The sequence below is a fragment of the Bolinopsis microptera genome, chromosome 3 (assembly GCF_026151205.1).
Source record: "Bolinopsis microptera isolate Bmic1 chromosome 3, MBARI_Bmic_1.0, whole genome shotgun sequence".
In the NCBI taxonomy this organism is placed as follows: domain Eukaryota; kingdom Metazoa; phylum Ctenophora; class Tentaculata; order Lobata; family Bolinopsidae; genus Bolinopsis; species Bolinopsis microptera.
The window spans coordinates 5,192,386-5,208,015 of NC_087074.1; the positions used below are offsets into that span (position 1 = coordinate 5,192,386).

Consider the following 15,630-nt stretch of genomic DNA (forward strand, 5'->3'; position numbering starts at 1 on the left):
ATAGTTGTTTGGCGTCAGCTAGACTGGCTTAAGTGGTCCGCACCCGACTAACAGCCAGTTAGTCGGGCAGCGTGACTGCTATTCGATAGCTTATTGGCCAGATTGCGTGTCACGTGGTACCCTACAGAACAGACGTGTGTTCAAGTTAATTTGCAGTAGAAATTCAACTGGGATGTTCGGTTTATTCTTCTTTGTTACTCCCTGTTGGCATTCTTGATCAGCGCTAATCTCGAGGGTACCAATTACCACCATTATATATTACTGCTTTCCACTATTTGGCTTTGACTGAGAGGATTCAGAATGACATCAAGACCTAAAAACCTTAGGTTCTTAACTCGACTCAGGATTGTTGATTTTCTGGTCAATTTCCTGGCTTTTCAACTGGTTGCTGGGGTAATTTCATTGGATCCTCCTGTCCGGGACTCCGGACAGTAATAATGGCAAGTTTGTTACTATGTATTACTGATATGGACACGTTCATTGAAGTTTGAGGAAATTGGTAAATTTCTATAACAGCGTTTTTGACGATAGTGGTTTAATTTTAACATATATTAATCTAGCGTGTTCATAAGTTCTGAACATTAGCCACGTGACCCATACTCCCATATGCACTGCTCAAAAATAAAATGTATTGCTTTTAGGCACTATTATGTAAAGAATGTCACATTTTTGTGACATTGTTTACCATAGCTGCCCAATTAGCATTTTTTGGTCTAAAATATAGTAGATTAGGTCAATCTAACAATTATGATACAATGTAGGCCTAAAGGGCAGTGATCGAACGGCTTTAAGGCAACATTTCGTAAACTTTGTCACACTCAGAATACGAGACCTCTTTTCTACTGTGAGGTGTCCTCAAAACCCTTTCAACTCATTATTTGATAGTTCTTCTGCCAATCATAGCCATAAAATATGTTGTTTTGAAAAGTTAACAAATACATGCACTTGGCTATTGGGAAATGATGTAAATTCTGTCACATTATATGGAATTTGAAATTCTGGGTGAATTTCCGAAATCACTGATTTTGGTTTGGAAGGCGGGAAAACTATATATATGAGGACGATACACGGATACAGTTGATTGAAGTATAGGGCAGTTGATGTAAACATCGTCACAAAATGATACGAAATCGTAAATGGACACGTTTATGTTGAAGTTTAAGGATATTAATAAACCAAAAAATATAGCGTGTTCAGAAGTTCTGGACATTAGCCACGTGACGAAATTCACTATTTCTGCCCCAAAAGTATAATTTCAATGTGATGAAAAATGGGCATGGGTTTCTATATTTCCTTCATCTCTAAATTATTCATTTCAAACTATAATTAGGACTGTTGATGTGAAAGAAAATGTATCTAAATTTTACAATGACGTATGTGACGAAATTTACATTTCTTGACCCTATTTTGAAGAACCATACCCCGATTAGAATTCAATATTCTTCCAGGAATTATTGGTAGGTTATTTTTCAGCAAATCAGAACTCGAGTTGAACAATGCTGAGTTTAATATCACTAATTTACCGAAATGTGACGAAATTTACTTTTCCTGCCCCAACAGTATAATTTCAATGTGATGAAAAATGGGCATGGGTTTCTATATTTCCTGTATAATAAGGGCAGTTGATATGAAAGAAAATCTATCTAACTAATGCAATGGCTGATGTGACGAAATTTACATTTCTTGCCCCTATTTTGAAGAATCATACCTCAATTAGTATATAATGTCACTTTATCACCATCAATATGTCGATAAATTAGTTATTTTGTCAACACGGAGCAAATAAAGTTGTAATATTTTTTTTGTGACGAAATTTACAAATTTTTACCCTGTTCAGGTGTTGAAATTTATCCAATGTTAACATATCACTGCTATATAATAATTTATATGACCGGCGTATGGTTGAAATATTGTTAATTGATTCATAGTACGTAATATAGGGTGTTTAAGTTGGTATACTAATATTTACTCAATTTCACACATGTTGAGATATCATACAAATTTATGTGACTAAATTTACCTATTTCTGCCTTCTGTATTTGTATTTGCCTATAACAATGAAATATGTGAACAATTCCAAACACATTCAGCTCACAAAATAATGGTAGACTATTCGGCATTTCTTGTCAGGATGTCATAAACATCCCTCATATAAATTTCTTAAATGTGTGACGGAGTTTACATGGTGCTACCATTTAAGGAAAAAAGTCGCTAAATATGTAGATAATAGTCATATACAGCTATTCTATGAATTGGAAATTCGAAAATTTGGTCAAACACGGCAACAAGGGGTCCATTTAAGGAAAAAAGTCGCTAAATTTTTTCATACTTTCAACACTACTATATAACAAATAATTTGAGCAATGGTTATGTTAACAATGAACTAGAGACCTTGTTTGGACGATGGGGGGCTCAAGGAGGATGGATCACTGCTCCTAGAAAATGAGTTGAGTTGTCAGTTCGGTTCGTCATGTGTTCACATACCACTAGTCACTACACCTAATAAAAAACCATTGCTAGTCCAAAAAATTATATAGTAGTGTTGAAGTATTCCAAGATAGGCATTCTCTGAATACCTGTCTCAACAAATTTTTTGCCCTGAATTTATTTATTTTTACTCTGAAAATTCTGCTCAAACAATTTTACCTACACACTTAACAATTTCAAACCAAATCACCCCATCCAAACCCAGTTTGTCCTGTTGTTGTTAGTGTGTCTGACCTTTGAATGATTTACATATTTTTGAATACTTCAATCACTCTTTTGAAAGTTCTTGAAAAAATTCTATTCAATCATATTCCCACTTAACCCACCTCATATCACTCACAATGAACCGGCTGATGCTCTTCTCCTTTCAGGTGCAGGGGTCTGTCCAAGCTGGCCCCCTGGACTCCGGACATATCTCTGATATCATATCATCATGGCTACTACCTCAAGTGCTAGTACCCAAAGGCGTTCCCCTAGACACACTCCTCCTCCTACCAACCCAGGATCCAGAGCTAGCATGTCACCATCCGGCAGAGGAGCTTCCTCCCAAAAGAAGAAACCTCTAGCAGACAACAAAGCCCTGCGCAGGAACAGCCCTAGTGCAATGGCCCAGAAAGCTGTGCTGGGTAAACGCCCATCAAAGTCACCCCAAGAACAACCAGAGACATCTGTTCTTAAACCTCCAGGTAATCTGGTTATTGAAAAGATCAGCCCAAACCTGATATCAGCTTTAGAATCATCGAACCTCAGAGAGAGCCCCAGCAGTCCAATGAGCCCTCTGTACAAGTCCTTTCCTCCATTCTCCCGTGCTGAAGAGTCTGCTGAAGAACTTGAAATCCAGGATAAACCTACAGTAAAACAACGGGCTTCAAAGAGTGATTGTCCTTGCCGATCAACATCAGATGGTAAGGAATGGAAGTTCAAGTGTACCAGATGTTTTCAGCACTGGCATGCTTCCTGTTGCAATCTCAAGGGTGCTAACAACATTCAGCACGATACACCTCTTGAAGCTTCTCTGAATATGATTCTCTCAGAATGGCTATGTCCATGGTGTTTCGATACATCATTCCCCAGACCAGGCTCCAGCATGTCAGCCAAGATGGACAACAACCTAAAGAGCTCTGTAGACTACAGCCAGAACATACAGGCTATATCAGATGCTATTTCTAATGCTGTTGGTAACAGTATGCCTACTGTGGAGATTGTATCCCTGGAGACAAGACTGAAGAAGCTGAGTCAAGAGATTCATGAATTTCAGCAGTCCAGAAGTCCATCTGAAGCACCACCTGCTACAGAAATCCCCCTCCCTAAATGCACAGAACCTCCAGTGTGTGATTACCTGGTCGATGTGCTAAGTGCTGAGATCCTCAAAGAAGTTACAGAGTTTCTCCTGGAGAGCCAAGCTAGTAATAAGTTCATCCCGAAGAATGGAAGACAGGTCCTCAAGTTTGGGGAAGACTACTCTTATACTGGTGATTCAGACCCACCCCTATCCCCCACAATCCCAGCACCCCTTGCCTCAGCCATAGACGCAGTTACATCAAAGTGCAGACTGACCCATAAGCCCAACTCCATCCTAATAAACTACTACCCTCCCTCAGTTGATACCACCACTAGTAGCAAGCTCCCTTTTCACTCTGACGATGAGTCTGAGATTATTGCTAACTCAGAAATTGCTACTATCAGCATAGGCGACGTCAGGAAGGTGTGCTTTAAGTGCATCTATGAGACCGGAAACGAAGCCTCAACTGAGTATGTTCATAGTGTGAGTCCAGAATCTAACTCAGTGTATGTGATGACACGATCGTCACAAGCCTGGTATCGTCACGGTATTGATGAAACAGGTCCTGCTGAAACTCAGTCTTCTGTGCAGACAGGAAGGTTCTCCATCACACTGAGAACTGTGAGCAAACAGTTTAGCCGGAGCTGCATCATCATGGGCGACTCTAACACCAAGCCCATCAAGTTCGGTGTCGGTACTGGAACCCTTGGACAGTCCTTCCCAGGTGAACGTGTTAAAGCCAACAAGGTCAGTGCAATAGACCCTAAGCTCTGCATTGGTTATAGCAACGTCATCTTAGTTTGTGGGACCAACGATCTACGAGTTGAAAATGTGCAGTCACCTGGTGATATACACCAGCTGGTAGACATTCTCCACCTGAAAATCCAGCAGATCCAGAAACTGTGCCCTAAGGCGAAGTTGTTTGTCACAGCAGTTTTACCGTCTAGACTCCCTAAGATGAATAAAAACATTATGGCATTCAACAGCTTGGTTGATGAAATGTTGTACTCTAGCTTTAACCAGACTGTATGGCACCTTGGTGTTGGCCACTTTTTAGACGGTAAAGGGTTGCTTGCTATGAAACTCACGAGAAATGGTGATGAAATCCATCTCGGAGAGCTTGGTATTGCTAAATTTGTGAGATGTCTGAAACAGTGGGTGTATGTGAGGGAGAGACAGGAGAGAGTAAGACAAAGGAAGGCCACCCGACCAGTGGGAGTTTATCCCACTTAGTTTATCATGATTATGAAACTTATTAAAGATGTGTGCGACCCCTGTAGTAAATACATTAATATTGGCCAGCCACTCTTAGAATGTGAAAATTGCAGCAAAGTTGTTCATACTAAGTGCTTCAGATCCGCGAAATTTACAAGCAAAAACGGTCTATGGATGTGCAGTGATTGCTGTAGTACAATAGAAGATAGGTATTGCCCATTTCCAAGCAGCCAAAGGTATGATGATTCAGATAAATTCTATGATACAAACAACCAGGAAGATGTCACCATAGCTAAATTCTCTTCAATACTTGAAGACTGTAAGCGTTACACAAAACAAGAACTAGCAAACTCAATCAGCAAACTTTTTCCTGAGAAAAATAAAAATTCTGCTTATCTGCCCGCTCTGTTTTGCAATATAGATGGGTTTGCTAGTAATTTTGACAGCTTTTTAATAGAACATAAGACCCTCCCGTGTAATTTTGATGTCATTGGATTGGCTGAGACCAACATCGATCCAAGCCAACAAGGCTTATACCAAATCCCCTCCTATACAACATTTTGTCAAGTACCATTCCCTGATAAGAAAAAAGGAACAGGAGTATCCTTATATGTCTCTGATCGCCTGAATGCTGTAGTAATCGAAAATCTATCTCACTGTACAAAAGATATTGAGTGCTTATTTGTTGAAATTACTCTTAGCTCGGGTGATAAACTGACATATGGGGTTGCTTATCGTCCTCCAAATGGCTGTAGTGAGACCTTTTGTCAAACTCTTGAGGATATATCTAAGCAGTTGGCTGGTAAAAAGTTCCATATTCTTGGCGATTTTAACTCTAACCTCCTCAATGTACAAACCTCCAGCCAGCTATTTGAGGACACGTTACTTCGTAACAATATGTATCCTACTATATCACTTGCTACCCACTTCCGTCCTAACTGTAAAAACTCATGTATTGACAATATCCTCACATCAGAGATAGATCATGTACTTCTCTCCGGTGTATTGAATGATAGGATTGGTGACCATGCCTTTATATTCACCTTCACGTCAATTCCTACCGAAAACAGTACTGAAAAACTTAAACATGTTCGCTACTATGATTATTCAAGTTCCAAACTCACTAATTTTGTTAATGAACTCGAGGTGAAGGTGAATGACTTGACTCCCTCGGTAAACTTCAATGAGTTCTTGGACTGCTTCAATGAAACACTTGATAAACACTGTAAGCTTGATGTACCAAAAGTTACCAAAAGGACTCCCAAACTCAACCCGTGGATTACCGATGGAATCATTGTCTCAGTTGAAAGAAAACATGAACTCTGTAGAGACTGGTCAAGCACTGTAACAAATAGAAACCCTGAGGGTAATGTACTGCTCTATAAAGTCTTCAGTGACTACCGAAGAATGCTTAAAAGTATTATCAAGGTCGCCAAACGATCGTACTACTGCAATGAAATCCATAAAAATATAGAAAACAGCAAAAAAACGTGGCAGATAATCAATGAGCTCAGGGGCAAGAAAAAGAAGCAAACTAAGCCTCCCTTTATCATAAACAACGAACGAATCATGAATCGTAGAGTCATAGCCAATGGATTCAACTCTTACTTTGTTTCTATTGCCCCTAAGCTCAATGAAACACTTAGTAGCAGTGAGGCCTCTGGTTTACCAATTCTCCCTATAAAAACATTCTATGATTTCCTTGGAAAGACTAATGAAAAATCGATTATGTTAGAAGACTGTACACCTTATGAGATAACGGAAATAATAAAAGGATTTGAAAATGGAAAAGCAAGTGATATTCCTGTTAGTGTAATCAAAAGATCATCTCACGTAATTACACCGATCCTTAGTCGATACATCAACATCTTAATGTCTAATGGCACGTTCCCCGACGTTCTAAAGACTGGTAGAATAACTCCTGTATTTAAGAAGGGAAACCCTGAAGAGATAGAAAACTACCGCCCAATCTCTACTCTCTCTATATTTGGTAAAATCTTTGAAAAGATCATTTACTCAAGAATATATTCGTTTGCTAGCTCACAGGGTATAATATCTAAAACACAATTTGGCTTCAGGCAGTCACACTCTACTTCACATGCAGTTAATCACTCAGTAAACCTTATAACTGAATCTCTAAAACTTAAGCATCATGTCTTAGGCATATTCATAGACCTTAGCAAAGCTTTTGATACAATAGATCATGGTACATTACTTGTCAAATTACAGGGCTATGGGATACGTGGGGTGGCAAATGATCTTATAAAAAGTTACTTAACAAATAGATCACAATATACTGAAGTTGTTGGTGAGAAATCTGACGCCTTGAAAATACAGTTTGGAGTCCCTCAGGGTTCGATTCTTGGACCTCTCTTATTTCTCCTATATATTAATGATATCGCCAACAGCTCCAGTTTGGGATCATTTGTCACCTTCGCTGATGACACCAATATATTTGTGACTGGGAAATCTAAAAAGGAGGCATATATGCGTGGTAATTCTCTTTTAGCTAGTTTATATTCCTACATGCGAGCAAACAAACTCCATGTCAACTTGTCTAAATGCTGTTTCATTCACTTTAAACCAGCATCGTCCTCCCAGACTGACAATAATTCTGAATATACTCTAACCATTGATAACTTTCCAATAAAACAAGTTGCATCTGCTAAGTTTCTGGGAGTCGTCATCGATGAAAAGCTAACCTGGGAAGAACATATAAAATCACTTAGGCGTTCTCTCAGCCATGCAACATCAACTCTCTGCCGCCTACGCTGCTCCCTCCCAGATTTCTTACACCGCCAGTTGTATTACACTCTATTTGAATCACACCTCTCCTATTGTATCACGGTTTGGGGTGGGGCAGCCAAAACTCGTATAAGTTCTGTATTCAAAGCACAAAAATATTGTCTCAGGGTACTGTTTGGCGACAGGGAGGCATACCTAGATAAATTTAAGACCTGTGCTCGTGCTCGACCGTTTGGCAACCAAAATCTGAACAAAAAATTTTTCTTGAAAGAGCACACGAAACCTTTGTTCAAGGAACACGGAATACTTGCCGTCCAAAACCTGTACACTTACCATTGTTTCCTTGAGCTCTATAAAATCATGAAATTCCGTGCTCCGATTTCCCTCCATGAAAATTTCACCTGCTCAAGTAGGAAACCCACCCTTATACTAAGCCAAGCAGACCCCCCTGACAACTTCAATAGCAGAACGACTCGTATTTGGAACGTAATTGTGCCTAAGCTTGGTATACGTGACTACTGTCTAAGTGTGGCCTGCCTGAAGTCTAGGATGAAGCAATCACTGCTCGTCAACCAGCATAACCATGCTGATCTTGATTGGACAAACAAAGATTTCGAATGCTCTAATCTAAATTTTGACATTAAGTCTACCCTAGGGTCCACACATCCAAAATGATTATCTTGAAATTGAAAATTAGCTGGGTGTGCATTTTCCTTTGTCTTACTAACGTGTGTGAGCGCAGTGTAGTGAGAAAGTGTTTTTAACAGATTTATTATTAGACTTAGGATTATGATTTTTAATATATTACATTGATATAAGATTTATTTTTGATAGGTACTTAATAAAGTTGATGAATTTCCCTCCCTATTAAAATTTTAAACCCATTTAGTGAAAATTGATAAACGAAGATCTAGATATTGATACATATTATAACCAACATTGCTTATATTCTGCCTTGTAAACAAAGAGCAAATCTTCTTAATGCCTTCTTCCTGTCCTAAAACTAAAACTTCATCCTATTAAAGTAAAGGCCAGTTGTTACCACAAGCTATTATACCGTCCCTCTCAAAAACATGCCTCAGCCTCCATCAAAAACAATTTTAGTTTTCAGTCCTTCTAGTTTCCAAAAATCTACCGAGCTAGTGTTCTGGTGTGCACAAAAGCCCCTAAGCCCGTGCATTCCTTGCCCCGCTAGCTGCCAGTCCTTGACAAACTTCCAATAGCAAAGATCAACTAGTCATTTACAAATTGAGCACTATACAATTTTAATTGTTTTAAATATTTGACTTTGTAAAATGAGCTAAAACATTGATTTATTAGTTTCATTGATTTATTAGTTTCATTGATATAAACTCCGTCACGTTTTTATAGTGTGACAAAGTTTACAACTCACTGCCGGCCGCATTTAGGTGATATCTTATCGTCTGATAAAGATATCGTTATGCGACAAAGTTTATCTAGAGGATGAAACGATTATCTTAGGGTTAGAGGGTTTATATAGTTTCATAGTGTGACACATTTTACATCATCGTGCCATTCAGTAGGGTCACTAATATTTACCAATATCCTCAAACTTCAATGAACGTGTCCATATAAGAGTCAATTTTGATTTTAGCCTATACCGTGATCTTCATTACATCTGCTATAGTGATACCCAGTGTTATGATAGGTAGTATATAAGCTTACTGATTGTTCTACTATAGTAACTAGTAACTAGTAACTAATAACTAGTAACAGTAGTAACTAATAACTAGTAACCAATGACTTTTTAGTTTAATTGGAATCAGTTACTGGTTAATTTTTCTACGAATCTATTCTTGGACTAAAGTTAAACTATTAATTAAGTGATTCAGCGGCACATGAAGAAGGTTCGAGAAGAGCGTACTAAGAAGTTCCTGGAACGTTGCCAGAAGTCCCCCCATGCCATGGTACTGAGTTTTCCCACCCGGAGGCTTCCCTGTAATAATGTCATGTTGCAGGTTTGTTACAATCGATCGTAACTTATATAATAATATTCTATTAACTTATGTTAAACTTAATATCATAACTTAAGGGAGGGGGTGGGGGGTCCAACTACATTTTTGTACATGGCCACCAGATTTTTACCAAATGTACATGTACAAAAATGTACAAAAATGTACAAAATATGTTTTTTCCTGTTTGGAAATTCCCTGGATAGATTTACTTGCTGTGGCTAATTTACAATGACAGGTACATCACATGGGAATGTATTTGATTACTTTAACACCTCAAAAAATTGTAGCGCGATCTGCGTTACTGTGCCGCGCCGCGCACTCAATGAGGCTTCTCACAGATCGGCGAGATGCGCTACTGTGCCGCGCCGAGCTGAGATGAATTGACATCGTCAATTAAGTGCGAGACTGAGAAGCGCACTTATACATCCAGCAATAACTCGAGTTATACAAGAAGTGACTGTACGGCTGGTTGTAGCGCGATGCACTACTGGGTCGCGCGCGCGCATCCAATAATGCTTCTCGCAACCAGATCGGCGAGATGCGAAAGATTGACATCGTGAATCAATACGGCTGGGTGTAATTTATGATCATAAGTTACACCCAGCCGTACAGTCACTTCTTGTATAAGTCACAATGACTATGTCGGCTCTCTCTCTCTCTCTACTCTCTGCTCCGTACTTTTACCTTCGATACTGTAATCCTGCCGCTCTCTAGCTGTGTTTATTTGGTGCCGTGATATGATTCTGATACGCATTCAATCGTTTCAATTTTGAAGCAGTCCCAGCTTGAAATTTGCATTTGATATGCTACAGCGCTATAATTACATGCTACAGCGCTACTACATGTAGCACTGTCACACATATCACACAGAACAATATAAAATTTTTAATAACTTAAATGATAAATTAGCGCATATTGAAACGTTTCATATTTGATATTTCCAGAAAGTATAATTACCAAAACTCTATTTAACATCTAATGTTGCTCTTTTAGTAGTAGTATAGGTGGCATGGTCATAATCTCATTTCTTGCTTACTGCATTGACCATTGTTATATATTAATGGTCTGGCCCGGCGCGCGCTACTTCGTAGCACTTTCCATTTCGAGAAGAAAGCGGCGCGCGCTACTTCGAAGAAATTTAGACGAATAACATCCGTCAAGCTTACTGATAGAAAGATGAAACTGCAGCTGATTCCCATGACCCCTCTTAGTTATTCGTGTTACATGTACAGCAACTTAGAAAGCAAGAGTATTCAACATTCAACACAACTGGCAAGTTTGATTGGTCATACCGCTACATTTTGAATTTTCACGTGAGTCGGCTTGATTAGATTATGCGAACGTTTTTTCTCGTTTTTTTGAACGTTTTTTGAAAAAAATAGAAAAAAGCACGTCTTTACTTTTTTAACTTTTTTTGAGTTGACCATTTACGTTTTTCACAACCCTGCTTTAATCAATAATCAACTACAACAAAAGAAATACTAGAAACAAAACTATAAGTATATACAAAGTGTGTTAGGTGTATTATATATACTGTATAATACAACTGGTGTGCAAGCAGGAAAATACTAGACTCCTAAAATACACGGATAAATACAAGTAACTGAAATACACGGAAATGTGTGTAATATCTTAATAATAGAGGTCAGCAATACAACAGACGAACGGAAAACGTGTAACTGGTGCAAGAACTCAATTACATATAAGCACATTTTTCAACGAACTTTGTTCTTGACGATTGTTCAGTTGTGGCTTATTTCTAGAGATCTGTATCGCCTCTGAGATTGCACGTCTTTGCGTTTTAGGTTGTCTATCTAAGATTGTAAACGTAAGTTTAGCCATCTTGCCCGGATGTTCTTTGGCGTTATGTTGACCTAAAGCGTTATCCTTGTACGAGCACGGATTGTTAACAGCTCTCACGTATTCACTGAGTCAGTCATGTGCAGTTCTGCAAGCTTCGCCATTGTATGCAGGGACAAAAGAAAATCGCGATTATTTTGCCCAAAAATCGCGATACCGCGATTTTTAACAGACTATACATAAAATTTGTCGCAAATAATGGGAAAAATCGCGATTCCGCACATGCCTCAATTTCCTTTTGTCCCTGATTGTATGTGATGTTCCTAGTTTCGCAATGGTCCAGTTTACAGGTTACTTCGTACACTATGTCCTTCGTTGCGCACGTGCTGTTATCTGTGAACAGAGGGCATATTTGGCACATACTGGGGTTGTTAAGTACGCATTTCTGAGTATCGTGATTTAACAAACATTGTCCTCAGCTTGTTAGTGTTACCAGGCAAGAAAATAGGCCGAATGGGTAGTTTAGAGCGTTTTATGTAGTTCCTGATTTTGTTGGAGACTTTCTCAGAAACGTAGCCAATTCGTAGGGGTGTTAGTTTTTGCTGGTTTTTAGTATTCTTTGATAATAAGATAAACACGATATTATAAAACTGGAATAATTAAATTTAGATAATACACAATACTATCTACTTGAACAATGATAATGAGAGAATACACAATATTGTACTACGTGAAACTTTCCTAGTCAATTGCTTTACAGAATAACACACTCCACTACGCACTCTCACTGCAATGACTAACAAAGGTAAATAGTAATTCAATATATAATAACTCAATCACTTCAATTATATAAAGTATCCAAATCACTCTGCTATTATTAGCAGTTAGATGTACACTGCGAGGGTTGCTGTAGCCATTGTCAATTGTTCCGTAGCAGGTTGTCTACTATCTCACACGAATATTCTGTGTTACCCGGCCCAATAGACACTTCTTCGGCAGTGCGGTTGAAGTTCTTAATGACCTCTGTTTTCGTGTTTTCCGGGTGATGAGATAGCTGATGCAGAGTGATATTCTTCTTCTGCAGAATTCTGCGGTTTCCTGTAATACCGAGAAAGAAGATTCCCATCAGAGTCCATACTAATATCTGTGTCCAGAAAGGAACATACTGCCCCTCTTCTGGATAATCTAACTCCCACTGCAGATATTCGTCCGGGTCTTGTGCGGCGATCAGATCTACAATCATCTACAATCAGAAGTTCAGAAGAAGATCTACAATCAGAAGTTATCTCTGCCAATTGATATAATTTTTAGGCTGGGACATACTCGTCACGTCCTTCAGAGCCAGTTTCATTTGTGTAACCGGAACCCCCAATCGCACAGTTACTTAAATCTGCTACGCTAGTGTTTCGTTTCCTATCTCAAATCTAAAAAAACGTTTAGCTTTTTTTGGTGAAAAGGAAAATTAAAAGGTTTTTTTTTTTCCAAATCAAAAAAAAGTTCAATTTCTAAAGGGAGTTTTTTTGAACGTTTTTTTGGGGTAAATGAATTTTTTTCAAGTTTTTTTTGGACCTTTTTTCCCCGGTTTCGCGTCTTTAGTGAAAATTTAAGTTAAATTTTTATTAAAACGCAAATTTAAACATGATTTATTTTTAAAAATTTTTTTCGGAGCTTTAATTTCGGGGGGAAAAACCCCACAGTTTCCCCCTTTGGAAAAATCACACAATTTTTTTGGGAGATCGTTTTTTTCACCATTGAATTTAGAAAAACTTGAACTTAAAACCCAAAGGGGTTCCGAAAAAAAACCCCGGAAAAGCCCCCCTTCTGTTTTGGGCTAGGGAGAGGCCCCCCGATTTCCTCACGGAAAAACCGTTTACAACGGGGAAAACCTCAAAACCCAAATTGGCGCTGTTCCCCAAATGGCCCCGGGATAATACAAACCATTTTTTTGGGCGGTATGTTGTAAGGGGGGGGTCAACCTCCGGTAAAAAAATTTAAACCAATAATCTGAAAAAGGGCCCTTAAAAACTAACGTTACCCGGGTTTTGCGTTCACAAAGGGGGCCAGGTGATTCGGGGGGGGAAAAAGTTTTTTAAAAGGGGGAAAAGTTTTTTTTTTTTAAAACAACCCCCTGGGTATTATAGTAGACCCCAAGGATGGGTTCAAAAACCAAAAAAAAAAAAAAAGGGGGAACGTTAAAAAAGGGTAGTAAATTCTTGGGGGGGGGAGAATTTAAAGGGGGAAAAGGTGTTGGTTGGGAAATAAAAATTTTGGAATTTTTGAAAGCCCAAATTTGAGGATTTAGTTTTTCCCCCAAAAAACCCTGAAAAAAAGGGGGGGATTTTCCCCCTTTAAAAGGGGTAAATTGGAAGGCATATTTTACCCATTTTACGAAGCCCCTTTTTTGGACCCGGGTTTTGGTTTTGCAAAAAAAAATTTACTTTTTAAGACAAATAACCCGTGTTTTTTAAAAAAAATTTTCCCCTTCGCAAGATGGGCCCCACCCAGCGGGAACATTTATGGGTTTTTTTAAAAGCCCCCAGGGGTGATATGGAAACGGGGGACATTTAAATTTATTTCCCATTTATGCCCACCCAAACTTCAAATGACTTTTTCTTAAATAAAAACCAATTTTTCCGTTTAAAACAACCCCAGGATCCAGGTGCTTTTAACCCCCAACAAAAGGGTTAAAAACCCGGAAAAGACTAATTTTTCCAAACTCCGGGGATGGACTAACCGTTAGGATCAAAGCCAGGGGGGAGGTCTTGGGGGAAAGAATTTAACTATCTTAATTTATGAAACAGACCCTCAACTTTTTCTAAACCTGGGTTTTCCATGAGCCCAAAAAATTTTTTTAATAACAAAAAAAATTTTTTAAATTTTGGTTTTTTAAAAACCCCAAAATTTTTAATAGGGAAAAATTGGGGTTTTAGGGATCATTAAGTAAATAGGTACCCTTTTTGTGGTATTCCCCCAATGTTTTAAGGACCCCTTTAAAAAAGGGGGCAGTTTTTTCCCCGGGAAATGTTTTTAATTTTCCTTCTTTAAATTTTAAATTTTGGGGTTTCTTAGATTTAACCCCCGGGAATCACAACCCCGGGCCCCCGGGCAAAATTTGTTTGAAAACCCGAAAAAATTTTTTTTGGGGAAAAAGGTTTTTTTTGGGGGACGCCTTTAATTATTATATTTTTCGATTTTTTTAAAATTTTAAAAAACGTGTCAGAAAAAAACTTCTCTGGTTTAAAAAATAAATTTTTTTAATTGTCCAAAAAATTTGCGAAAAATATTCAAAAATTTTAAAAATCGAAAAATTTAAATTTATTTTACATAAATTTTTGGGGAGGGGGTAATTGGTGCCCCGGGGCCCCCCCCCGGAAAAATTTTAAACCCCCCGCCCTTGGCCCCGGGCCTTTGGGGTTGCCGGGGGGAAAACCCCCCCCCGGGGGAAAAAATTTTCCCCCCGGCCCCGGAAAAAACCAAAATTTTCCCAACGGGGTTTTTGGAATGAATTTAATTTCGGCAAAACAAATTTAAAAAAAAAGTTTCCTATAAAATTTAAAAACCGGGCCCCGAATAGAAAATTTTTTTTTTTAAATACCTCCGGGGAATTTGGGCCCCCCCGTAAATCTGCCCGCAAAGGGTTGAGTGTAAAATAAAAAATTTTAAACCCGGGTAAATTTTTGTGAAGGGCCAAATTGGGGTTTAATTTTTTTAACCCGGGCCTTTTAAATTGTATTTTCCCGGGGGGCCCCATCCAATTTCAAATTTTTCCTTTTGGGGTTCGAGGGGTTAATACAAATTTTAAAAAAAAAGGGGGTTTTTATCCATCTTTTTAAACCGCCCTGGGGTTTTTTTTCCCCCCGGTTTAAAAGAAATTTAATTAAAATTTTTTATGTTTTACTACAAAATTTTGGGAAAACCCCCCCCCGGCCCCCAAAAGGAAACCCCCCAATTTTTTTGGGCCCCCCCCGGAAATTTGGGGTGGCCCTTTTATTGGGTCCCCTGGGGGGGTTAAATTTTTTTAAATTAAAAACTGCGAGCGTTAAAAAAATTTTTTTCTTTGGTTCTACCTAAATAGTACAAAACCACCCAAAAATTTTTAAAAACCCTTTTTTGTACAAACGAAAA

General features: G+C 38.5%; 1 protein-coding gene across 1 annotated transcript in view; it reads left to right on the top strand.

The window, feature by feature from the left end:
• The window catches only part of LOC134812866 (uncharacterized), a 912,489-nt gene extending 904,613 nt beyond the window's left edge, over nucleotides 1–7,876 (top strand). Inside the window, exon 2 of the mRNA XM_063820452.1 lies at nucleotides 3,004–7,876. Within this exon, the coding sequence (XP_063676522.1) occupies nucleotides 3,005–5,002 (1,998 nt within the window). The 5' untranslated portion in view covers nucleotide 3,004 and the 3' untranslated portion in view covers nucleotides 5,003–7,876. The remainder of the gene's footprint in view (nucleotides 1–3,003) is intronic.
• Nucleotides 7,877–15,630: the final 7,754 nt, after the last annotated feature.